This window comes from Hemicordylus capensis, chromosome 2 (assembly GCF_027244095.1).
Source record: "Hemicordylus capensis ecotype Gifberg chromosome 2, rHemCap1.1.pri, whole genome shotgun sequence".
NCBI lineage: Eukaryota > Metazoa > Chordata > Lepidosauria > Squamata > Cordylidae > Hemicordylus > Hemicordylus capensis.
The window spans coordinates 209,788,825-209,816,033 of NC_069658.1; the positions used below are offsets into that span (position 1 = coordinate 209,788,825).

The 27,209-nt window shown below is 46.8% G+C and overlaps 1 protein-coding gene across 6 annotated transcripts in view; it reads right to left on the bottom strand.

The window, feature by feature from the left end:
- Positions 1–2,683: 2,683 nt before the first annotated feature.
- The window catches only part of LOC128342915 (GRAM domain-containing protein 2A-like), a 32,053-nt gene continuing 7,527 nt past the window's right edge, over positions 2,684–27,209 (bottom strand). For 3 of the 6 annotated variants that reach the window (XM_053291102.1, XM_053291106.1, XM_053291103.1), the window contains 12 exons: positions 22,268–22,396; positions 19,383–19,464; positions 16,794–16,863; positions 13,936–14,039; positions 11,468–11,566; positions 11,217–11,288; positions 8,862–8,930; positions 8,418–8,481; positions 7,793–7,861; positions 7,549–7,633; positions 6,507–6,614; positions 2,684–3,669 (listed from right to left, as the gene is read on the bottom strand). In XM_053291102.1, coding sequence (XP_053147077.1) covers positions 3,654–3,669; positions 6,507–6,614; positions 7,549–7,633; positions 7,793–7,861; positions 8,418–8,481; positions 8,862–8,930; positions 11,217–11,288; positions 11,468–11,566; positions 13,936–14,039; positions 16,794–16,863; positions 19,383–19,464; positions 22,268–22,396 — 967 coding nt within the window. In that variant the 3' untranslated portion in view covers positions 2,684–3,653. The other 3 variants (XM_053291107.1, XM_053291104.1, XM_053291105.1) reach the window with 3 other exon arrangements.

Genomic DNA, 27,209 nt, shown 5'->3' on the forward strand with positions numbered 1-27,209 from the left:
GGTGAATGTGTTTTGAGTGGTTTTCTCTGGCTGCTTTAAACCAGCTGGCAATGAAGGATTTACATGGGCAGGGTAGGGGTGGTGGTGGGGAGTCAACAGAAAGCAGTAGATCTCTGGGTGACGGTTTGCCGTCCATGGGCAAGGGTTTCCAGTGCCCTCCAATTGCATTGGGGGAGAGCTGGTCTTGTGGAAGCAAGCATAAACTGTCTCCTTTGATTGGTTAGATGGATCAAGGGTCTGACCCAACACAAGGCAGCTTCAAGTACGGTAAAAACCTTTTAGAGAGCATCAGTTCATGGGAGAGTCAAATGTCCAGTTACCTGATGCCATTGTGATGAAACACAGATCTCCGTCTTAGCTCAAGAATCCCTGAGTGCTCTGAATGGGGGACATTCCTCACTTTTGTTACTGAATTAGGGTAAGAGACAGAGCCATCAAGCTATAGTCTCAAAGCCCTTTTCACATAGGCGACCAGCTGAAACCAGACCCGCCTTCAGCCATGTAAATTCAGACACATTAAGGAGGAGTAACCCTCAGTTTGGAGTTAAAACCGAGGGAGGGAACTTGGAACCTTCTGCATGCAAATTTGGCCACTTCACTGGTAACCTCAACTTCTAGATCATTTGTGAACAAGTTAAAGAGCACTGGTCCCAGTACCGATCCCTAGGGGACCCCACTTCCTACCTACCTCCTTTGTGAAAACTATCCATTTATTCCTACCTCGTTTCCTGTCTTTCAACCAGTTACCGATCCACACATGAACCTGTCCCCTTTATTCCATGACTAAGTTTACTCAAGAGCCTCTGGTGGGGAACTTTGTTAAAAGCTTTCTGGAAATCCAAGTATACTACGTCAACCAGTTCACCTTTATCCACATGCCTGTTGACACTCTCAAAGAACTCCAGGAGGTTAGTCGTGAGACAAGACCTGCCCTTGCAGAAGCCATGCTGGTTCTCCTTCAGCAAGGCCTGTTTTAAGTATGCTTTCCATCAATTTACCAGGCACAGAGGTTGAGCTAACTGGCCTGTAGTTTCCTGGATTCCCCCCAGATCTTTTTCTGAAAACCTGAGTTACCTGAGAGCCAGCGTGGTGTACTGGTTAGAGTGCTGGGCTAGGACCGGGGAGACCCGAGTTCAAATCCCCATTCATCCATGATACTAGCTGGGTGACTCTGGGCCAGTCACTTCTCTCTCAGCCTAACTTACTTCACAGGTTTGTTGTGAGGAGAAACTCAAGTATGTAGTACACCACTCTGGGTTCCTTGGAGGAAAAGTGGGATATAAGTGTAAATAAATAATATTTTAAAACAAAACAAAACACCTACCTGATTGTAGGGTTTGCTAGATCAGCAATTTCACATTTGAGTTCCTTCAGAACTCTTGGGTGGATGTCATCTGGCCCTGGCAAATATGTAATTTTTTTAGTTTTTCAAGACAGTTTCCCCTCTCGTCACCTCAAATTGGCCCAGTTCTTCAGCCTCCAAGCCTGAGAAGCTCAGTTCCGGAGTGGGTAGATGCTCAGTATCCTCCGCCATGAAGACAGATGCAAATAACTCATTCAGCTTCTCTGCAATCTCCTTCTCCTTAATATTCCCTTCCATGCCTGCATTATCTATGGGACCAACCACCTCCCAGAAAACTGGCAAGTTTTCTGCTTCTGATATATTTATTTTTTTTGTTTTTCCTCTTGACACTCCTAGTTATATGCTCCTCAAACTCTCTTTTTGCATCCCTTATTGTCTCCTTGCATTTCTTTTGACAGAGTTTATCTTCCTTCCTGTCCTCTTCATTTGGGCAAGACTTCTATTGTCTGAAGGAGGTCTTCTTCCCTATTCTAGCTTCCCTGACTCTACTAGTTAGCCATGCTGGCGTCCTCCTGAACTTGGTGGTACCTTTCCTCCTTCTTGGTATACATTCCAACTGAGCTTCTGTTCTTGTGGTTTTAAACAAGAAAGTTCCATGCTTTCTTTGGCCCTCTTGACTTTCCCTTTCACCTTCCTTTTTACCAGTCCCCTTTTGCATTTGGATGGGAGACTACATGTGAGTGCTGCAAGATATTCCCCTAGGGGATGGGGCTGCTCTGGAAGAGAGAACTTGCAGGCAGAAGGTTCCAAGTTCCTTCCCTGGCAGCATCTCCAGATAGGGCTGAGAGAGACTCCTGCCTGCAACCTTGAAGAAGCCACTGCCAGTCTGGGTAGACAATACTGAGCTAGGTGGACCAAGGTCTGCCTCAGTAGGAGGCAGCTTCCTAGGTTCCATTCTGGGTTGTTGAAATTAAGGAAGCTTTGTAGAAAACCAGGACTGGAGTTTTGGGTGAAACAGATGGAGTGCATGTTTCTGCTCCTGGAAAAACCAGTTCCCAGGCTGCTCTTTGCTCTCCCTTCCATCTATACCTGCCGGGGCCCCCAGAGTTGGCTGGTGAATCTCAGCATTCTACCATGAAATGCAAAATGCATCCCAGCAGTCTGATGATCTGCCCAACCCTGAGGTCACATGGTTCCCTGATCTGGTATTTTAGCAGTAACACCTACACCAGTTTTTGTGGTGTCTCCTCCATCTGGAGGCCTCTTAACCTGGTCGTGGGAGAGAGTATGCCGACACAGCAAGAAACTGTGATCTGAGAAAACAAGCAGTTAGTGCCATGCACGCCACACGGTCTATATTAAATGAAAAGCCGATGCAACTTTGCAGTATAAATAGTTGAATTTTTAAAATCTAGCATGAGACTTGCAGCTTTATAATTCCCCCACAGAAAGGAACAGGGGAAAAGAAATCCACTCCCCTGCACCGCATGTTTGACTTCAATGTTTGGAGGGAGAAAACAGCCACCACCCTCACCATCCCAAAATAAATTCATGGATTCTTGCCCCCCCCCCCCACTCTTTAAAGAGATTTAAAAGACCTCTTTTAAAAAGAAAAAAAAAAGGAACCCTGCCTCTGCCTAGCCCTGTTCTGTTTCCTAAGAAGGTGCCAGCCTTCCCCTGTTTGTCCCCACCCAGCACCCCACAGGTAGACTACTACTGGCCATGGAGGTGATATGCTAGATGGCTTAAAAAAAGAAGTTAAATAGTGGACTGAAAATACAGAGTGTCCAGAGTTTGGTGCAGAGTCTATCATTTTTGAAATCCCTTGGGGAAGAACTTCAAATGATCAAAAAGGGGAGAAATTTAGATTACCACTGAATGCAAACTTGCAAGAGGACACTTGATTTAAAAGTCATAAAGGGGAGCTGTATTTGTGTCTCAAAATCCCCATTTTTTAAAAAAGAGAGATTTCTTTGCCAAAATGAAGATTTGCTCATGAAAGGAACAATTATTAGAAAAAGACGTTTTCCCCAAGGCACACTGTAGTTCTGAGCCATTCTCTCCTCCGCAGCCGAGACATCTCACCCAGCGGTATTTCAGATCTCCCCCACCCACCCCCACCCTGCTCCAATAACTCTATCTTGTAGCTGGAGCATCTTTAGCATGTTGCCTCTCAAAAGAATGGTCTCTCTTCCCACGCATCGGACGTGTATGGCATGTTTAGCGCTAACCAGCGGTTTGGGGATTGCAGCTGCCAGGGCTGCCTCTTTTAAAGTCTGACCAGCAGGAATGAAGAACGGTGGCGGACGGTTATGCTGCCCTCTCCATCAAGGCTCGGATCCAGGCTGCCTCAAGTTGTCTTGTACCTGTCAATACCAAGAAATGAATGAGGGCCAGGTAGATGTAGCCCCAGGCTGCTCATGCAGCGATGGAACCAAGCTGATCAAACTGTTAGGATTGTTAAAGTGTGTGTGTGTGTGTGTGTGTGTGTGTGTGTGTGTGTGTGTGTGTATATATTTGACTTTATATACCGCCTTTCATTAAAAACAATCTCAAGGTTGTTAAAAAACATACAATAAAATGACAATAAAAATATTAAGCTGAAAATATAAAAACAAACCAAATTTAAAATCTATAAGATACAAGCATAAAAACTATACATGGGTAAAAACACATAGAAGCAGCAATAAAAACAATCATGTAAAAGCCTGGATAAAAAGCCAAGATTTAACAAGCTTTCTTTTCTATTCCATCTCAGTCCTAATAAATTTGAGTTTCCATGCTACTTCTAAAAACTCTTATGGGCTAAATCTTATGCATATATATCTGTGGGTAAGCCTCACTATGTTCAATAACACTTCTTCCCAAGTAAACATGCAAAGGTCTAACCATTAGCGACCATCCTACATCTTACTACTGCATGGGAACCAACATCCCCATTTGTGTTGAGTCAGCCCTGATTTGAACACACGAAGCTGCCACACTGTCCGGCAACTGGTCTAGCTAGTCCCTGCTTGCCTGCTCTGACCAGCAGCAGTTCTCTGAAGTCCCCCCACCCCCGCTGGTCCTGCAACCTTAGAGATTTCTTGCTTTTTCTTTCTACTGGGGACTGAACCAGGGAATCTTCCCCTGCTTGCTCAGGGTAGAAAAGGACCAATGCGCCATGCATGCAGCTAGTAAAGGAGGCAAGAGGCTTGTCGTTGTCTAGCAAGAAGGAACCTGAACTGGGCGCCAGTTGCACAGTGAGGAGGAAATGACGCTGCTTCCTCGCCCCCCCCCCCCCGGCAAGTGTGGGGCAGTGAATCATGTCTTAATTTGCTTTGAGAAGAGGAAGGAATAAACTGGGATTCAAAAAAGGACTTCAGCTGCTTCTGCCCTTGTCAATCTTGGGGGAGGCGGGGAATAAGATCTAACAAAACCCTCAGAATGCTAATTTGAGCTGGGAAAGCAGTTTGGAAGAGTCCCCCTTTAACTGCACCACCATTAACTGCAGCTTCAGCAGTGCCCCACAACGCCACCTGGTTGAGCGGGATGCCTTTTCTCCCCCTAGTGTTCTGTAAATAGCAGATATTTGTGGAAGCTGGAGGGAGGGAGAAGCCACGGCTCTTGGCGCATGGAAAATAAGAGAGGGTTTACATTCTTAGTGGAGTTCACACAATCAGAACTAGGCTAGGAGGAGCCTTCTGTCCTAAACTGGGAGCTAGGCACCCTCCTGATTTCCGGTCAAAAAACCCAAGGTCAGAGGCAGGGAGCTTGATCATCAGTCAAGATCCAGCAGGGGAGGTAGATAATCTTTATTACGGTCAATGGCCAGCCTTAAATGCACTACCTAACAAACAGGACACAACAATATAAAACCAGCAGTGATTCTGGAGATCTTGAAATTGAATATGTCAGTGTTCTAATTATTATTAATGAACTGTTGACACACATTGCAGGCTGCTACACAGAACCTAGCAATTATAAGAACCTAGCAATTATGGAGAAGCATTTGGGTTCTCATCCAAAGGGAGGAGTCGGGCATAAAAATCAGCTGATCTGCCTGGATACATCCTTGAAAAGGGTAACAACTTATTTATTTAAAATATTTATACCCTGCCCCTCCAGTGCACTACTGCTCGGGGCGGCTCACAACAAGAAGTTAGATACAAGATACAATAAAAGTAATAATTAACTAAATTGAACAAAAACATTGTCAGATTAAAAATCAATCATTATTAGGTTTAAATTGAAGGTTATTTTAAAAGCTAAAAACTGAAAAATTATAAAAGCTAAGGAACCTACCAGATTTAAAAAAAAGAGCATTAAAAAGCCTCCTTAAAAAGGTGTGTTTTAAGATTTAAAAAAAAAAAAAACACTGAGGGAGGGAGCATGGTGAATCTCGTCAGGGAGGGTGTTCCAAAGCCGAGGGGCCACAACTGAAAAGGCCCTGTCCTCTAGTCTCTGCCAACCAGATCTCTGTTAGTGGCGGGGCCATGAGTGGAGGGCCCTGGCAGGTTCATATGGGCGAATTCGGTCTGAAAGGCACCCCAGCCCCAAGCCATGTAGGGCTTTAAAGGTCAAGACCAGCACCTTGAATCTAGCCCAGAAGCAGATGCAGGATGGGTGCAATATTTGAGATGGATGTCCCGATAAAAGGATGTACCCTGATTCTGTCCCCAGTGAGGGAAGCAGGGGAAATGGTGCTACTAGCTAGGGCTGATGATAATGATCCAAGCTCTCTGCCTCCAGCCTGGTAGAGGGGAAGGCAGGCAGAGGGAATTATGATCACAGAGGAGGGCAGGGTGGATGTGTTGACAACCCGGTTGCAAGTTCTATCAGTTTCTGTTGACAGATTCTCATCAATCCTTCATGTTTGCCCCAAAGTAGCTCTCCCTATGTTTTGTGGGGCCTACTCCCTGGTAAGCCTGCGTAGGTTTGCAGCCTTAATCCCTTGTGCAATGCCAGATATGTAACCCCGGAGGAAAACGAGTTAGCTAACATTTTGCTCGGGGTTTGTGGAAAGGAAAACATCAGCTGAGGGCAAGACGTCTGTGGTGTTCAACGTCTCAGCAATCTTGTTTGGGGTCCTCAGCAACTGTCTTTTCTTCTCTTAAGAAAAAAGTGTGCAAAGGTTTTTCTCTCTCTGTTTGCTTCTGGTTCAAGGATTTCAAATCCATCCTCTCCCAATAATCTAAGCAAGCAAACACAGGAAAATGCTCACCCATGCTGCAGCTCCAGCTTCGGCCAAGCGCCCATGGACGTCAGCTGCTCCTCCAGCTGGATGATACGGAGACCGATGTAGCCCGAAGAAAGGAGCAAGACCACCACCCTGCGAGGGAGAGGGGATGTAAGCATCACAATGAAGCGATTTTAGGCCAGTGGTGAGGGCGCTCCATGGGTGACCTCTTGTTTGCCCACTGAATGGGTGTACTAGTCACAGTAATTCTAGATGCCTCTGAGCATGCACAGAATGGCTTTCTTGCCACCATCATCGTGATGACTACGGGCCAAGGGAATAGCAGTCGGTATTGTGTTTTCCAGAAGCGCAATGAGCCAATGCATACAAGCAAAAGAAGCTGCTATGCACATTATTTAGGAATATTTATATTCTGCTTTCAACAACAGCGTCTCAAAGCATTTACTGTAGCAAAAGCACCAAGATGAGGCACCCTGGGCATCCCATAATTCCGACTGCTTCTGCAGGAAATAGTGCCCGCTGAACTCTATCGTCTTTGTTGGTATTAAACAGCATTTTAAATCTGCTCTGTGTTGTTGGGAATCTGCCTCATCTGTTTAATTGGTGTTTAACTGGTTTTATTCTGGTTTTATAGTTCTGATTTTAATTGTTAACTGGTTTTAATTGGTTTTATCCTGTTGTAAACTGCCCTGAGCTATTTTAAAAGGGCAGCATAAAAATCGAATGAATGAATGAAGAGTCCAGGATCACAAAGTGGGGAGGCAGCGGCTTGGTCTTCCTATTTGATCCTCACAACGACCCTGTGGGGTGGGCCATGGAGGAAAAGCACACCCACACCACTGGCCTAAAATCACCCACTCTGAGTTGCAAGTGTTTGAACCTGGGTGTTCAAACACCCACATATGCTCACATAAGGCTCTTCCTATTCCTAGGGCCATGATTCTGGCATCAGGTGCGAAGGGTTCTGGATTCAAATCCAAAAAAAGCTTTTGCACATGGGCAACACTTAAAAAAAAAAAGTTAAATGGGAAGGAACGCTGGCTCAGTGAGAGAGCGCCTCACTCACACGAATAAATAGACGAGGATCACTGTGTTGAGCAAGTTGAGGCGTGCCCACCAGCTTTCAGGCGCCCTCTTCACATGCTCTCCTCCTGCAAAGAGAAACGGCCATTAAGGCCCGGGAACGAAGGCCCTCGCTCTTAGAGAGTACCTGTTGATGTCACTCAGCCTTGAAGGTTTTTATTTCAACCAAGCAGGTAAATAAATTCTCTGCCCATGCAGCCCACCTGGGAAGACGGGCTGGCACTCACCGCTGCTTGTTAATGCCAACTGCTGCTCCGCAGATGCTTTCGGAGGCCTCTCCGACTCGCTCACCCTGTCTGGGAAACGAGAAGACCCACAGTGAGCACGGGCCAAAGCTGGAGGGAGAAGCAAGGCCCATGGGGATGGGTGGGGTGGGTGGGCACATGGGCAAAGCTAGATGGGGGGGTGAGTGTGCAGGGAAGGGGTGTGCACAGCACACTGGAGACAGGAAACTGGGGTTGAGGCCGAATACGATTACCAGAGGCGGTCCAGTTGTGGTTGTCACCGGCTCGCTTGGTGGCGACTCAAAATCGAGCCTTCTCTAGGGTTGCCCAGGGACTTTGGGACGCACATCCTGACAAAATTAGAGCCTCCCTTTCTCTGGTGGTTCTAAAGAAAGATCTGGAAACATATCTGTTGAACCAAGCTTTTAATTTATAAAGAGATTTTTTGTCTCTCTCTTAAATTGTTTTAATTGTATTAATGTTTTAATTGTGGTGTGTGTGTGTGTGTGTGTGTGCTTAGACTGTGAACTGCCCAGAGACTTGCGTGTGGGGCGGTATAGAAATGTGCTAGATAAATAAATAAAAACGAGGTGGGGTGGGGTGGGGGGAGAGGGCAAAGAGCTCTCACCGGGCACATCTGGAAGCATTTCTTGCTCTGGGAGGTCCTGGCTTGGGTCTGCCTCCCTGGAGATCTGCGAGGAAAGAAGAGCAAGGGTGGAGACGGACGGATGCCGGTTTTCTCTGTACCACGGGTTTTTTTTGTCAACAGCCGTCATGCCCCCCACCCTCTGCTTTGCTGGCTCCCCCCAAAAAAACCCTAAATGGCCACAGATGTGTTTGCCTTTCCGCTAACCCTCTGAGCATCTGTGCTGCCGTACCCTGCTCCGTTTCCATCTTCATGCAATCTGCCTAGAGAATCTCTGCAACGTGTTTCCAGCGTGGCTGCTTCATAGATTTACATACAGGCACTGTGAGACTGGCAGGTCATTTCTGGGATCTCTTTCCTGACACTACCAAATAATGTGTGTAGAATTACCCTGGGGGGGGACACACACTCCCCTCTTTCTCTTACCAGAGATATCTTCAGAAGATGCTCTGTGCTGGGATGAGGGGTCGTTGGGCTGCAGTTCCGGCTGCCATCCTAAGCCAAGGAGGAGAGGAAGCATAAGTCTCCAAGATACTAGAAGAGAGCCCTTAGGAGGCTCAGATATTCCAGGTAAATTTAAGTGGGGGTGTCACTACTATAGAGAGGCATCAGTTGACTCTCTCCCCTCAGCCCTATTTGCATGCCTAGCAACCAAGGGACAAATACTGCTAACTGGGCTTGTAAATACAAGCCAGTACAAGGGATCCCATTGTGCCCCTTTGTGGGTGGCAGCTGAAATTTCTCTGAGTGAAACTGAAGAGAGTGTTTCAGGTTTCCTTCAGGGCGGAACTGAAATTGAAAGAGGAATTTCAGAGCTCCTAGAGTTTTCTCCACAGCTCAAGTCAGGGTAGGGCCATATCTCAGGGGCAGAGCAGCTGCTTTGCATGCAGAAGGGTACCAGGTTCAAGCCCTGGCAGCATCTCTAGGCAGGGCTGGGAAAGACCCCCCGAGCGTGAAACCTCGGGGAGCTGCTGCCAGTCATTGTAAACAAGATGGAGCCAGATGCACCAAGGGTCTGACTCTGCATATATGAGACAGCTTCCTATGGGCCTAGTTTGCCAGTTACTCTATGAAGCTGTTCACGCGACCAGGAGCAATTGGGCGAAGGGAGCCTAGCCCCGTTTCTCCGGGTCATCTGCTGCCACGGGGGTTGCGTGGCTCCCGGCAGCAAACCACCTAAAGTACCCCTTCCCCTTAAACGGAGTTAGCGGAGCAAGCGCTCCACGAACCTCGTTTGGTTGCTCGGGTGCTGCCATGGTGCGGCTCCGTGCTGCTGCGGCAACACGAGGAGACCCCCACCACCAGGAGGCTGCAAGCATCCTCCCGGGCTCGGGGGTCTCTCCGGGATGCCCCATACACTTCTGCGAGGCATCCTGGAACTTCCTGGGAACATTTTCCTGGGGAACATCCTGGAATAGGAGAGGAGAGCTGGTCTGGTGGTCGCAAGCATGACTTGCCCCCTTAGCTAAGCAGGGTCTGCCCTGGTTGCATTTGAATGGGAGACTAGAGGTGTGAGCACTGCAAGATATTCCCCTCTTAGGGGATGGAGTCGCTCTGGGAAGAGCAGAAGGTTCCCAGTTCCCTCCCTGGCAGCATCTCCAAGATCCGGCTGAGAGAGACTCCTGCCTGCAACCTTGAAGAAGCCGCTGCCAGTCTGTGAAGACAATACTGAGCTAGATAGACCAATGGTTGGACTCAGTATATGGCAGTTTCCTATGTCCCTAACTTCCAGGGGGCGTGCGGCCCCCGATCTCCGCAGCCCCCGCCAGCTCCGTGACAGAACCGGCAGCTGATCCAGCCGTCCAGCTACGAGTGGCTGCTCGTCTGCGGGGAGAGCGGGCTAAGCCCCGCAAGCCCGACAGAAGCTCTTCTCACAGATCATGAGAAGAAAAGCTTCAGGGTCTGGTTCATGCTGCTGAAAAGACTTCTACTTCAACTTGTTGACAAACTGCATTGTTTTGTAGTGAATAGGAATTTCTCACTGTGATGCTGTAATTTGATATCTATTCTTTGCAAAAGCAGCCCATAAATATCAAAGTGTGTGTGTTTAAGTTGAGGTTTGGCGGTAGCTTTTGGCTTTCATTTATCGCTGCCTTGAGGGTTCTGTTTAGAGTGGAATGGAAAAGCAGGGTTTTTTTTTTTTAACAAGTCACGTCTCAAATGAGGGTCGACTCCTCTAGGATGCACACAGAACACCAAGCCCACACATGCACCTCCTGGCATTTCATGCACACAGGCAGTGGAAGGCAGCTTTGTATATTTAGGCGAGACTCCACAGGCGAGTGGCAGACCCCCTGCTTTGCATAAAGAAGGTCTCGGGTTCAATCCCTGGCAGCATCTCCCGGTAGGGATGTGAAAGTCTGAAACCATAGAGAGGTGCTGCCAATCAGGCAGCCGTAAACTAGGTGGACCAAGCATCTGACAGATTTGCTTTTCAGTCTGGGCCAAACTGGGGCATAGGAACCTAGGAAGCTGCCATATACTGAGTCAGACCCTTGGTCCATCCAGCTCAGTACTGTCTACCCAGACTACCCAAGGTTGCAGGCAGGAATCTCTCCCAGCCCTGTCTTGGAGATGCCACCAGGGAGGGAACTTGGAACCTTCTGCATGCACATGCTCTTCCCAGAGCAGCCCCATCCCTTAAGAGGAATACCTTACAATGCTTATTTGTCTCCCTTCCAAATGCAAACCAACAAACCCCTATTGAGCAAAAGGGGGCAATTCATGCTTGTCAGAAGACCAGTTCTCATCCCCGGTGCAATTAAACCTTCTGACGGTTACCTGGAGGTGTTTACAAACGGAGCGCAGCAGCTGGTACGTGCTTTCCCGCGAGCGTAGCGATCCAAAGAGGAACTGAGAGGGTAGGGAGAGAGAGAGAGAAAAGGGTGGGAAAAGATACTGGGGCTGAAAAATCTCCAGGAATCGCTTTGGTCAGCACTGGCCCCCCTCTGCCCCCTGCGACTCCAAAACGCCTCCTGCAGGTGCTGGCCCCCCATAGCCCCTGCCCCCATGCAGGGCTTTTCACATCTCACCTTCTCCCCTTCGGCCGTACGGACACTGATGGCGTTGGGTACCAGCAACGAGGTGTTGGCTTTCTTCAAGACACTGATGGTTGGCACAGGAACCATGACCTGTTTCAAGGAATCAAGAGGGCGGGGTGGATTCAGAGGCATCGGGCTGCCCCAGACACTGAACGACAAATCCCAGCCTCCCCAGCCTTTGGCCATTGTGGCTGGAGGTGATGGGAGTTGTAGTCCAAGAACATCAGGGGACTCCTGTCCCAACCATCGTCTATGTGACTGTCAGGTAAGCACTGTGGGTGAGCCAACAAGGGTGCAGAAGAAATGAATTGATTGATTGATTATTTGTTTAGTACATTTATATGTTGATCCCTGCAGAACGGCAGGGAAATCAAACACACGCATACATGGCTGGAGACATGGGAAATCGATTCTGCATTCAGTGTTCTCGCTATTTTTTTCCATCTGAGTGCGGAATGAGTTTTGTTCTGGGCGGCAGTATTATGGCAGTGTGTGCACCTACACATTCAAAGTGAGGCCTTCCTGATTCAACCTGAGTGGGATCTAAAATTAACTGAGCGGACATCAGGAAATGTGTGAGTGCGCACGCCTTAGAGGGAACAGTGCATACGTTTGGCACTCATTGAACTATCTGCCGTGTTTCAACAAAAAATATATATTTTTAATGATTTTCTGTACACAGGTGAAACTCGGAAAATTAGAATATCGTGCAAAAGTCCATTAATTTCAGTAATGCAAATTAAAAGGTGAAACTGATATATGAGACAGACGCATTACATGCAAAGCGAGATAAGACAAGCCTTAATTTGTTATAATTGTGATGATCATGGCGTACAGCTCATGAAAACCCCAAATCCACAATCCCAGAAAATTAGAATATTACATGGAACCAAGAAGACAAGGATTGTAGAATAGAACAATATCGGACCTCTGAAGAGTATAAGCATGCATATGTATTCAGTACTTGGTTTGGGCCCCTTTTGCAGCAATTACTGCCTCAATGCGGCGTGGCATGGATGCTATCAGCCTGTGGCACTGATGAGGTATTATGGAAGACCAGGATGCTTCATTAGCGGCCTTCAGCTCTTCTGCATTGTTTGGTCTCATGTCTCTCATCCTTCTCTCGGCAATGCCCCATAGATTCTCTATGGGGTCAGGTCAGGCGAGTTTGCTGGCCAATCAAGCACAGTACACTGTATACTTTTCAGAGGTCCGAGATTGTTCTATTCTACAATCCTTGTCTTCTTGGTTAGGTAATATTATAATTTTCTGGGATTGTGGATTTGGGGTTTTCATGAGCTGTATGCCATGATCATCACAATTATAACAAATTAAGGCTTGACTTATCTCGCTTTGCATGTAATGCGTCTGTCTCATATATCAGTTTCACCTTTTAATTTGCATTACTGAAATTAATGGACTTTTGCACGATATTCTAATTTTCCGAGTTTCACCTGTATAGGGAACTAGTAATGCAGCCTCACTCAGGGCTGTGCACCTTTGGTTCTCCAGCTGTGGTTGGACTACAACTCCCATTGTCCATCATGGCTGCGGATGATGGGAATTGTACTCCAAGAACTACAAGCTTGTAGCGGACCAAAGTTTTGAAGCCCTGGCTAAAAAAAGATTTTTGCTGAAACAGATCTGATTTCTAAGTGACTATATAAATATTATATTCTGTGCGTGGCTCATCTATTATATAAAGATTTTTTAAAAAGAAGTCTTTACCCTTGCTGTTTCCTTAGATCATATAACAGATAAGAGGAAGTTTTTAACCCTGTGTTGCAAAGGCTGTGTATGCCCTTACTGAAATCTAAACCTTGAGGTGTATTCTCAGAACAAAACTTGAGGGGTATTCTCCCCATCTCTGACAACTTTTAAAAAGTCTCTAAAGACACATTTATTCACCTTTTAGCCAGACTTGTGGTTTTAAATTGTTTTAAGGTTTTGATCTCTTAATTTGTTTCATGTTGCTGCAAACCGCCCACCGATGGAAGTTTGGGGCGGTGTAGAGACATAATAAATAATTACATTAAATTAAAATATTCTCCAACTCAGGGTCCCCCAAGTCAGCATACAGTCAATATTGCTCGAGTGTCTGATCGGGGTGCATTGGGCCTCACCTCATAATTGCACTCATTGCAACAAAACGGCACCTGCTTGGATTCCATCCTGTCTCACCGGGATGGCATTCCTGCAATGTGTTTGTGTGCAGGTGTGGCCACTCAAAGGGATGAAAGAGATTTCTGCAAGGTGAAAACTAGGGGCCAGCTGGTGCATGCTCCAGTTTAGGAATTCTCCAAGTAGCAGCAGAATTCAGGGGGAGTGAGACGTCGCAGGGAACAAGATCCCCGAGCAGCGAAGGAATGGGCCATCTGTCCAGCCCATGAGGTATCTCTGCGGCTGCTCCATCAGAACCCATCTCTGGTGGCCACCCCTGCCCAGCTTGGGAGACCTACCTTGACCTCCCGCCGAATCATACTGCAGTAGAAGCAGACGTGGTGGGGGGAAACGTACAGGCGGCCGTGATAAGGAACCTCCCTCTGCCAGGCGCACGAGACCGCTGGAACAGGAGGGGAGAAACGGGAAAGGGGTTTAGCCAAGAGGGCCACCACGGTATAGGGGTGGGGAACCTTGGCACTCCAGCTGTTGTTGAACTACAACTCCCATCATCCCCAGCCACAATTATTGTGGCTGGGGATGGTGGGAGTTGTAGTTCAAAAACAGCTGGAGTGCCAAGGTTCCCCACCCCTGGTATAGGGAGTCATTCTCGGAATGAACAAGCCCGAGTGCAAATGGGCCTCATCCGTGCCCAACTCCACTCCCAACCCTGGGGGAAAGGGCAACGAATCTGGAGTCTGGTTTGGGAGCCCTCCCCCACCTGCAATTCCTCTTTGGTTTGGTTTGGGGGGGGCCTTTTTATCAGCAAAGAGGCGGGCTGACTGACATCTGCCGATGCTGGGGGTCGTCTGCGCCATGCTGCGTTAGCCAAAGGTTGCTGTGCGAAAGCTGAGCCCGCAGTCTAGAGTAGGGCTGGACTTCTGAAGGAAGGCACAGAGCCGGTGGTGTGCCTTGTGCGCCTTGCAGGGCACTTTTGGCCGACGCGCGCAATGTTTAGCACCCCTGTGGCTGCCCTCTGCTGCAGCACAAGCTTCGGACACGACTACAGTTTTGTCCATGGTGGAAAGACCTTGTCTGGATGTCAGCGAGTGTGTCTCGCTTTTCACCAGGGGCTCTACTGAGCAGCTGCTGTCTCTCTTTTTGATGCATGCTGCCCCGTGGTGATGATGCTCCCCCTAACTGGGCCAAGAGGCCCCTTTCCAAGCGGTCATAAGGACATCAGAACAGCCCTGCTGGATCAGGCCCAAGAACGCCCATCTAGTCCAGCATCCTGTTTCACACAGTGGCCCACCAGATGCCCCTGAGAAGCCCACAGGCAGGAGTTGAAAGGGGCAAGCCCTCTCTCCTGCTGTTGCTCTCCTGCAAGTGGTACTCAGAGGCATCCTGCCTCTGAGGCTGGAGGTGGCCTGTAGCCCTCCGACTCGTAGCCCTTGATAGACCTCTCTCTCCTCCATGAAGTGATGCAAACCCCTCTTCAAGCCATCCAGGGCATTCTCTTCTATGCAGTAGGGGAGAGCAACTGTCCCTCTTCAGCCCAGCCCAGCATCCCTCCCAAGTGGCTCTTGCTGGTGTCTCCCTTGTGTTTCTTTTTAAACTGTAAGCCCTTTGCGGCAGGGGACTATCTTCAGATCCTCCTGTATTTAGGAATCCTCCTTCCTCTCCTAACTGAGCCAAGAGGCACCTTTTCAAGCGTGGGCTCTCTTCTGTTTAGCAGGGGGAGAGGAGCTGTCCTCCTTCAGCCCAGCCCAGCATCTCTCCAGTGGCTGTTGCCGGGGTCTCCCTTGCATTTCTTGTTAGACTGTGAGCCCTCTGGGAAAGGAACAATCTCAGGTATTTACTTTCGTTACCTGAAACTTGGTTTTCTCCCCTCCCCGCCCCACTTCCACTTTTTAAAAATTAGAAATCAGGAGGTCATCTGTTCTTTTTGAATAAATACAGGTATAACCTGTAATTAACCTGTAATTAACTTTTTAATGGGGTCATCTTAAATTCAAAGTTGTCTGATTTGAGTAATTAGCGTATTAGATTGTGTGTGTGTGTGTGTGTGTGTGTGTGTAAACTACTTGGAGCACGTTTGCTGAAAAATAATATGTAAGTATTCATAGTAGTGTATCCCATTTCCTGGTTAAAGAAAGATACACTTCCTTTTCTTTATAATTAAAAAAAAGGAAAAAAAGAATCCCCTACCAAGCAAAACGAGAAACACAGTAAATGCAAATAAATGAAGAGAATGAAACAGAAACAATAAGCCAAACCCGAAATAAAATGGATGAAAAAGAAACCATGAAGCTAAAAAGAAAGTGAATCTTTTTGGGCATTGTTAAGTTAATGGGCGGAGAGCTGGATTAGGAGGAGAGCTGGTCTTGGGGTAGCAAGCATGAGTTGTTTCCTTTGCTAAGCAGAGTCCACTCTGGTTTGTATTTGAATGGGAGACTAGAAGTGTGAGAAGTGTGAGCACTGCAAGATATTTCCCTCAAGGGATGGAGCTGCTCTGGGAAGAGCATCTAGGTTCTGAGTTCCCTCCCTAGTAGCACCTCCAAGATAGGGCTGAGAGAGACTCCTGTCCTGCCTGCAACCTTGGAGAAGCCGCTGCCAGTCTGTGTAGACAATACTGAGCTAGATAGACCAATGGACTGACTCAGTATATGGCAGCTTCCTATGTAACAAGACATGAAAACAGGATTCTTTATGAGAGCTTCCTTTCTTTTCAAATAAGATGAACACATGATGCATCCAGACCTTCAGATCTTGGTTCAGAAACATCATCTTCCTGGTAGTTTAATAAGTGTGCATTGTTGGAGTTCTGAACTATTGCAACGTTTTGGTGGGCACAAATTATGTGTGTTGATTCTCTAGGTCCACATTCTTTGTCTTGAAATGGAATTTGTGGTGAAGCCTGATATATCTGTGGGTGGCCTTCACCGCCTCACATCCCCATGTTTGCCTAGAATTCATGTGATGGGTTGACACTTATCTTTGGGGTGATTTTCCAAGTGTTGAAAAAAGAATCGAGAAATAAGAAGGGGGAATATGGAATCAGAAACTGGGCAACTCCAATATTCCCATGATTGTCTAGTATTCCCATGATCATTTGTTGCTTACCTGATTTTACCTGGTGATTTTCCAGGCGCTGAAAAAATACCCAGAAACGAGAAGGGGAAAGATGAGATCAGAAGCTGAGAAATCAAACACTTACTGTGCAGAAGTTCCTCTTCATCCGGAAGCTCTTTAAAGGCCCGGTGGAAGTTTATGGCATGTTTCATCAGCTGACGAGGAGGAAAAGAAGGAGACGGGTTAGAGCTGGTGTTGAAAGGACAGAACCTGAACAACAGAAGTGCTTCATTTCTAAGCAGGAGGGAGCCACAAGTTTAGAAACAGTTTTGCAGAATATGGGAAAGGCTCTGTGATTATTTTATTTTATTTTATTTTATTTATTGATTGATTGATTAGAAACATTTAATATACCACCCACTCCAAAGACTCCGGGCAGTGTACAAAAACATGTAAATAAGGCAACATTAAAGATTGCATTCTAAATTAAAAACTAAAGTAGCTAATGAAAAACAAAAAGTAAACTACAGGGCAAAAGGCTGGCGAAAAAGAAAAGTCTTCAGTAGAGATCTGAAGATCAGTAAGGAAGGGGCTAAACGAATCTGAAGGGGAAGAGAGTTCCAAAGAAGTGAGGCAATGGACTTAGCATTTATATAGTGTCTTATGAACATTCCCAGCACCACATCATTTATTATGGGGCAGCATCCTGAGTAAATTGCAGCCGGTAGGGTAGTCTTGATTAATTAATTAAGTTGTAAATCAGCAACATCTGGAGGATGTTGGGAACCCTGCCCTGAAGGGGACTATCTTACAGTGCTCACATGTAGTCTCCCATTCAAATGCAAATCAAGGCAGATCCTGCTCAGCAAAGGGGACAATTCACGTTTGCTACCACAAGACCAGCTCTCCTCCCCTTTTGTCAGAGAATGGAAGGGATGTGGTGATGGCCACTAGCTTGGATGGCTTTATAAGGGGCTTGGACAAATTCGTGGAGAACAGGTCTATCAAGGGCTACGAGTCTGGTGGCTAGAGAGGCCACCGCCAGCCCCAGAGGCACGGTGCCCCTGAATCAGTTGCAGGGGAGCAACAGCAAGAGACTGCGCACACCTTCAGCTCTTGCTTGTGGGCTTCCCAGAGGCATCTGGCGGGCCACTCTGAGCATCTTTTAAAAAACCCAACTTTTAATCTGTTCAGCCTTTTACCTCTTAGGGACTGCCGAGTTTCTCAGCTCTCCTGTTTCTGTTGCCTTTTGAATGGTTGGGTTTGGGGTTTGTTTTCGTTTTTTTGGTGTTTCGTGGTTTTTGTTTTTATACCGCCTTTCATAAAGCATCCCAAGGAAGTTTACAAAACTTAAAATACAGTAAAGTCCCATTAAAATCACAAATAAAGCCTTAAAATCAGTTCGATTTCAAGGTTTTATATGCTACTTATATGGAACATAAGAACGTAAGAACAGCCCTGCTGGATCAGGCCCAAGGAGGCCCCTCTAGTCCAGCATCCTGTTTCACACAGTGGCCCACCAGATGCCGCTGGAAGCCACAGGCAGGAGTTGAGGGCATGCCCTCTCTCCTGCCATTACTCCCCTGCAACTGGTACTCAGAGGCACCCTGCCCCCGAGGCTGGAGGTGGCCCACAGCCCTCCAACTAGTAGCCATTGATAGACCTCTGCTCCATGAAGTCATTCAAACCCCTCTTAAAGCCATCCAGGTTGTCGGCTGTCACCACAACTTGTGGCAGAGAGTTCCACAAGTGGATCACGTGTTGTGTGAAAATGGAATTTTATTTATCTTGATTTTCCATTTGAAAATAATTCAGATGGCTAATAAGAACTTCTAAAGCCCGTCCCCTACCTACCAGTTGCAGGGGAGCAAAAGCAGGAGAGAGGGCATGCCTCTTTCAAATCCTGCCTGTGGGCTTCCAGCGGCATCTGGTGGGCCACTGTGTGAAACAGGAGGCCGGACTAGATGGGCCTCCTTACATAGAACATAGAACATAGAAACTGCCATATACTGAGTCAGACCATTATCTAGCTCAGTATTATCTACACAGACTGGCAGTGGCTTCTCCAAGGTTGCAGGCAGGAATCCTTCTCAGCCCTATCTTGGAGATGCTGCCAGGGAGGGAACTTGAAACCTTCTGCTCTTCCCAGAGCGGTTTCATCCCCTGAGGAGAATATCTTGCAGTGCTTCTCACACATCAAGTCTCCCATTCATATGCAACCAGGGCAGACCCTGCTTAGCTATGGGGACAAGTCATGCTTACTACCACAAGACCAGCTCTCCTCTCCTTGGGCCTGATCCAGCCAGGCTGTTCTGATGTTACCTTTTCTCCACAATCTGAATATTGCCAAGAGGGTTGCTGGTGGGTTCTTTAAATATCTAGCCAGAAAAAACCACAATTGTCCTGTTTGCTGAGAGTTCAAAGCAGAGCTCCACAGCTGCTGTTGTGTGTGAAGCGGCAAGGTGAACACTGCATGGTGCTGTAGCACTCATGCGCATGCATGAAAATGCAGATGCACTAGAGACAAGATGGCATCCATTCCTCATTTCAGGACTGGAGTCTGAGACTCTCTCAGGGAGAGAGCTAAATCGCGTCAAATGACAACTCAAGGAATTCGCAGTCACAAAAATGCAACCAAGTGTCCTCTTCAGAAGGCAAATACCAGGGCTGTGGTGGTTTTTTAACAGGGGCGCTTGGAGCTTATGCGAACCTCTACCTTCTACCCCAGGCTTACATTAGAAACAGAATTTTTGTGCTGGGAGGAGATGCCTTCTTTCTCCACCTCTTTGGAGAAGGACGGATCGTATGTTTTTGACCTAGAACAAGATGTAGAATGGAGCAAAGGTTACTTTTTTTGTACAGGTGGGAGATTGCTCTGTTAGGGCAGGTGGGGCAGTGCCCCATCAACTCCCCCCATTTCCCTTTCATCAAGCACACCATCTGTTCATTCATTCTCTCTCTCTCTCTCTCTCTCTCTCTCTCTCTCTCTCTCTCTCTCTCTCACACACACACACACACACACACACACACACACACACACACACACCGCTCTGAGGGCACCCTCTGGCTCCTTGCCAGGCAGATCGGTGGCCATCAGAGCTCAGAACTGCAGTAATTATCAAACGATCAGTCCCTGCTGAGTTAGCATAATTAGTGCTCCAGAGCCAACTGGAGTTTGCCACCGCTCCCCCCGCTTTTATTTCCCCTGGGGCGTCAGCTTTCAACGCTCCCAGCCAATCAGAAGCCAGGATAGCTGACTGACAGCTATTCTGTCCAATCTCACCAGCCAGGACCCAATCATCTGATCTCCCAGGATCCTTGTATTCACTACATACAGAGAGAGGGGCAGCAGTGGGGAGGAGAGGCTGGAATCGTGCAAGGGGGCCAGGGAGAACAAATACTCCATCAGCAGTAGCCAGGTAAGGGGTTACTCCCTCTCTTCTCTTTCCCCTCTGCCCGCCTTTAACCCTGCTCTGTGATAAGTGGAAGTGGAGTGTGAGTTTGTTTTTTGCAACTAGAAAGGAACTAGAGAGAAGCTGTCCAGTTTTTTTAACCATTATTATCATGCCTAACGTTGGTTGGTGTTGTACAATAAATAAGGTTGAAGTATGTTTGTGCATTTTCATATTCATACATATACTTCTATATCTATACATCTATACCAGTGTTTCCTCTAACAGGGATTCCCAGATGTTGTTGACTACAACTCCCAGAATCCCCTGCTGCAATGCCTTTTGCTTGGGAGTTGTAGTCAACATCATCTGGGAATCCCTGTTAGAGGGAACACTGATCTATACCTATACCTACCTAATGGCGCAGTGGGGAAGTAATTTGCCTAGAGAGCAAGAGGTTGCCAGTTCGAATCCCAGCTGGTATTATATCGGGCAGCAGCAATATAGGAAGATGCTGAAAGGCATCATCTCATACTGCGCAGGAGCTGGCCATGGTCAACCCCTCCTGTATTCTACCAAAGAAAAACTACAGGGCTCTGTGGTCGCCAGGAGTCGACACCGATTCGATGGCACAACTTTCCCAGGTCTGGAATTTAGTAGCAAATGGAGCCTAAAATTGCTGGGGCTAAAACTGAAGTTGTTTAATGTGTGGTCCTGCACTATAGGTTTCCACTCCACTGTGTGTGCACTTTCTCTGCCCACTTCACGCGCCTGGGGAGGCAGACTGTGGCGTCTGAAAGCTCACGGCACCGTAAACCAACAAAAGTCTAAAGTCTAACAGGCGTGTTGTGGCAGATGTTTATACCACAACACACCTGCTAATCCCTAAAGTGCTACATCACTCTTTGTTGCGGTTGTAGTTGCTGTGGTAGTTGCATCACGTTAGCAACCTTCTGTTTAGTTTCAGTGCTCTGGTTTCTTAACTTCCTGCTTTGACCATCGTAATGATCCAAAAACAACTTCCTGCAGGAGTTTTCAAGCACATGACAGGAATATGCTTACGGTATTTTCTTGCTGTTTTGCTGGACAGAGGCCGTTTACTCCAAGGAAAGCCACAGTGGGGCTTACTCCCAAGTAACTGTGGTGTGCAGAGGACTGCATATCCAAAGAACTTGTCCACCTTGGACGTGCAAGGGCATGTCCAAGAAACATTTATATTTGGGAGAAAGGGAGAAACCAGGCTTGCATGAAAAAGGAGTCTGTGTGCATATTTCTGAGAGGAGCAGAAACGAGGGACTTCCGTGGGTGGCCAAATACCTTGTGGTATTTTGAAGTGTGTGCATGCAGGTGACGCCTGCAAGGGGGCACTTTGGACGCCAACCTCCACTCCAGTTGTTCCTCTTAAGGCCGGCTCACACCACCATTCATTGGGTAGGACCCGTGGCCTCATTAATCGTCATTCACGCAGCACTTAAAGTTTGCATGCTATGCTTGAAGTCTGCCAATTTTAAAAAAAAGGATTTTAAGATGTTTTGTATTGTATTTTCTCTCTTTTAAATTTTGTGTTGTAATTTGTTGTGTTTTTTTGTGTTTTCACTGGGTGTTTTTTAATGTTGTGGTGTGAGCCACCCAGAGAACAATTTGGGGGTGGGGTGGGGGCCTAAAAATAAAGTTGTTGTTAATGATGATGATGATAAATTTTGTTAGCTGCCCCACAACAAGTTGTTCTCCGGGCAGCTCACAACACAACATTTGAAAACATCCAATAAAAACACATGGAACATGACAAACAAATTAAAACACTTTAAAAAAAAATTAAAAATACAATACAAAACATTTTAAAAACTTTTTTTTAAAAAAACAACCAGTTGTGTGTGTATGTGTGGACTTTAATTGCTGTGTGAATGATACAGGTTATGGCTGAGACCAGCAAACAACTTTATAGATTGCGGGGGAAATGCCACTGCTGGTTGCCTCCCACTTCTTTCTGAATTCTCTGCGGGAGGGGTGCACCTGCTGTTAGCCCCGCCTACCGTTAGCCCCGCCTACCGTTAGCCCCAGGAACGGGTACCCCCTGACTCCACCTACCACTCACTGCTCTGTGTTCTTCCCCAGCAGCCTCAATAGGCACCTGTCCAAAGCATGTTTCCCCTTTCGGTTGGGCCTGATCCACCAGGGCTGTTCCGATGTTCTTATGAAGCACTCCACACCTGATGCAAAGACTTACCGGGACAAGGGGGGATTGTGTCCATTCCTGAGTCCTTCAGTGAAAGGCTCTTCTAGACTCTGAGACTTCTTCTGCTCGGACATCTTCTTCTTCCCTTTCTTCTGCTTGCTGGATGCATCGGCCACACAACTGCAGAATGAGTAAGGCCTGGTGAATCAGGTCACACCACCCGCCTTCACCCTCTGTGCTGGGGTGGATACCAGCACTTCCTAAACACACGGCACCCACGCAAGAACCACCCGTCATTATTATAATGAGCTGCAATTATCGTGCCCATTTTACAGACGACAACCGAGGCCTGGAAAGGAGATTTCACTGCATGTTTCAAGCTGAAGAGGAAAGGAGTGACTTTCTGGGGGGAGTGCAGAATTTATTCTCCCCCCAGTTTAAAGGCCCTTCTGGAAACCAAGTCCTATGAGGAATGGCCAAAGGAGCAGGGTGTGTTTAGCCTGGAGAAGACCAAGGGGAGATGCACTAGGCACTTTCACATATCTGAAGGGCTGTCACACAAAAGAGGGAACAGTCTCATCCTCTTGCTCCTGAGTAATAGAACCGAAATGGCAAGGAAGCAGACTCAGGCTAGGCATTGGGAAGAATTTCCTAATTGCAAGAGCTGTTGGACAGCGGAACAACCTGCCTCATGCTGCAGTGGGGGCTGGAGGGCTTAATACAGAGGCTGGGTGGTCATTCGTCAGGGCTGCTGTAGAAGGTTCTTGCAGGACTAGAAGACCTACAGGGGCCCCTTCCAACTGGAAATTCTATGATCCTCTTAGATACCTTCAGAATTAATTATTCCCGTGTCTGATTAACACCAGAGGTGGCAATACAGCTATGGGGTTTGGGGAACAAAGACGTCTCAGTCCGTGCCAACTTCCTCCCGTCCTTTGATTTGCTGGCTAAATTCTCACACCAGATGACGTCTAGTCATCCAAAGGTTGGCAATGAGGAATGAGACTGCAATTACCTTCATTACTAATCCTTCACCAATACCAGATCACAATCATTTTACGCAACACCTCAGGTCACAGGAGAGGGAAAACAGCTCTGCCTGCCAGTGGTGTGACCTTTAGTCCTCAATATAGTCTTCTGACACCAGGATAGCTAAACTGAACCTCCATGTTCAAAAGCAGTCTACCTCGGAGAACCAGTTGCTGTGGACAATCAGGCAGGGAGGGCTCTTGCCTGCGTGCCCTGCTGGTGAGCTTGCTGGCGATCTCTGGCTGGCCATTCCTGGAGCCAGGATGGGGGACTTATTGATCTTTGGCCTAATTCAGCAGGGCTCCATTTTATGTTCTTAGAGATGTACATAGAAACAGGAACATGGGATCAGATATACCTGTTCCTCTCCGGGCCTCAGCTCAGGAAAAGCCAGCTCTGCGGCTTGGAAGCGGAATCCAGCCATAGTCAGCACCGATTGGCCGATGACTGTGACATCACAATTCCACTTCCCCAGAGCAGTTTTGCCAATTTTAAACAATGACTTGAGGGCTAAATTATGCACAAATGTGCACAAAAGTGTCCAATGTGCAAAAAACATGGAGGGCCACACCCAATGATTACATTTGCTTTGGAAGCGAAGAAAAATATGCCTGAGTCCCTCATAAACGGAAGGAGGAAGGTGGAGAAAGTAGTAAAATATTTTAGCGAGGCAGAAAGAGAAAGTGGAGCCACCTTCGGTTATTACCCCACCCCCACTAAACCAGGAAATAAATAAGGAGGATGTCTGCATCCTCAAGATGAAATATCCAAAACTTGTCAGAAGTGCTCCAATTCTGCCATGTCCTATGGACACAAAACTTAGAATTAAAATTGAATTTTAATTTTAATTAAAAGTGAATTTAAGTTTACCGCTAAGATAGAGTATTTTGGACATGTTAGTGTTGTTTTGACTTGGGTAGGCAACAGTTAATAAAATCACAGATGTTTACAGACACATATTGTCAAATATCCAATGCCACTGCATGTTGACCATCAGTTGGTGAGCACCACTGCATGTCAGTTAGATAGTAATGCCAGACTCTCAACTGTCCAAAGTTACTGGCATACAACAGAGTAGAAATTCAAAAAAGAGAATGGGGGAAATCAAGTTTGCGGAAAGACTGGACGTTTGATATGGACATGCAACGGCGTTGGGCTGGTAATGGACAATATTTGACACTCAACGACATATCACATTTTATTATCTGCTGCTAGTTAAAGCAACTGTTTTGGGTTCAGCGTTAGAGCAGTAATAAATCAAACGGAAAGAGGAAAAAACCACGGACATTTTTAAGGAAGTGTAACTTTCAGGCTGGCCTGCCACACAAGCTTTGGCTACTGGCCTGAGGATATTCCAGAAATAAATAAAAATGCTTTCTTCGTCGTCTTCCCCTGCTGGCATTAGCAGCAGTTGGGATGAGTTTTCAAAACTCTGGTCTGCAAAACAGGATATAAGGCATCACGCAATCTAGTTGGACAGCTTCCACATTCCTGGAATTCGCCCACAAGCCACAAGGAGAATTGTCTGTGTAAGAGTGGGGATGCCCGGCTGTAGCAACCGTGAGCTCTGAACTTCTCCTTTCGCTAGCCTGACTTTTAATTTCCTATCGGTAAACAACGTTCCAAGAACAAATGCCAGAATGAGACGCAAAAAACCGCATAAGCCAATGCAGAGCAAAACAGGAAATTTTGGGTGGAACACTAGTGGATGGGAGCCGAACAAACCTCAGGTGGTGAGGAGTTCCACAGCGTTCTACCCAATTAGTCGACTCGCTCCCACTTTCCATGGTTAGAGTGTTGGGCTCCATAGACCTGAGTTTATATCCCTGTTCAGCCATGAAACCCCCGGACACTTCTCTCTCAGCCTAATCTACCACGCAGCGTTGTTGTGAGAATTTTTTTAAAAAACCATGTACCTTCCGAACCGAGAGCACTCCCAGTTCTGACACCCTGCGTGCTGAGGTGATAGCTGCTAGGAAGAGAACTTTGTACGATAGGACCAAAAGAGTAGAAAAGATGGTCCCGGGAAGGAGCTCTGCATATTTCAGCCGGACACGGTGGTCCTTAAGACAGATCCTACCTTCATACCTAAGATCAACTCGGTCTTCCATCGGTCCCAAGCACTGGTGCTACCGTCATTCTGTCCCAGCCTGAAGCACCCTCTAGAGCGTAAATGGCACACCCTAGATGTGCACAGGGCCCTGCGCATATACAGTCGAAGGACCAAGGACTTTTCGTGTCCTTCCACTTTTTGTGTCCTTCCATGCTAGGTCCCTGGGGACCAAGGCTTCCAAGACTACCCTGGCTCGCTGGTTGAGGGCTTGCGTTGCCACAGCCTATCAGGCCCTATCAATCCAAGTGCCGCAGGGAATCACAGCGCACTCCACCCGCAGTGCAGCTACCTCGGCGGCATTCGCAGCTCAGGCACGACTGGGGGAGATTTGCCGTGGAAGAGGAATGCTGCAAGTCCATCGAACAATAGAGGAGGAGAAAAGAGGCCTTGAAGAATATATAAAGGACAGTGAAGAAGATGCACTTCAAATGGTCAATAATGCGAAACTATTCAACACCAATGAAACAAAGCAGGCCTACAAGAAAGAACAAGTCAAGAACCGAGCAGAAAAATGGAAAAATAAAATAAGCCCCTGCATGGTCAATATTTGCACAATATAAGTGGAAAATCAGACATCACCAAGACCTGGCAATGGCTTAAGAATGGCAACTTGAAGAAAGAAACAGAGGGTTTAATACTGGCTGCACAAGAACAGGCACTAAGAACAAATGCAATAAGAGCAAAAGTCGAAAAATCAACCACAAACAGCAACCAACAAATGCAAGATCTAATAATAACACCAGAATTAATAAGTGAAAGAGCAAAGAAAATTAAAAACTGGACTGCGCCAGGCGACGATGAACTGCATGGCTTTTGGCTTAAACACCTAACAAGCCTTCATACACAACTATCAGTTCAATCACATTTTACAAGGAGGTGATATTGAACAATGGCTAACTACTGGGAAAACTCATCTCATAATGAAAGACCCAGCAAAAGGTGCAGTTCCAAGTAATTATAGACCGATAACCTCCCTGCCAACCATGTTCAAATTATTAACTGGAATAATAGCAGATGAAGTAATGCAACACATATTAACTAATAAGCAGCTTCCAGTTGAACAGAAAGGAAACTGCCCGAACACCAGAGGCACAAAAGACCAGCTGCTGATTGACAAAATGATTTTAGAAAATTGCAAGAGAAGAAAAACAAATCTAAGTGTTGCATGGACTGACTACAAGAAAGCCTTTGATTCATTGCCTCACACATGGATACTAAACTGTTTAGAAACAACTGGTGTCAGCAAAAACATTCAGATATTTATTTAAAAAGCAATGAGCATGTGGAGTACACAGTTAACAATCAATGGCGAGACACTTGGACAGGTTAGCATTAGAAGAGGCATTTTCCAAGGGGACTCACTATCCCCTCTGTTGTTTGTAATCGCCATGACCCCACTTTCACAAATACTAAATAAAACAGGCCTCGGATACCAAACATCTAAAACATCAAGTAAAATCAGCCATCTGCTGTACATGGACGATCTGAAGTTGTATGGAAAGTCCCAGTCAGAAATCGAATCACTGCTAAACACTGTCTGTATATTCAGTAGCGATATAGCAATGGAGTTTGGACTAGACAAGTGTGCTGCATTAATAATGAACAGAGGGAAAATAACAAAAACAGAAGGAATAGAACTGCCCAATGGAAGCAACATCAAGAACTTGGAAGAGAAAGAACATTACAAATACTTGGGCATTTTCCAGGCTGATAACATTGCACACACTGAAGTTAAAAGAAAAATTGGTAGTGAATACATCAGGAGAGTTAGAAAAGTCCTCAAGTCCAAACTCAGTGGTGGGAACACCATACAAGCCATAAACACCTGGGCTATACCTGTTATCAGATACA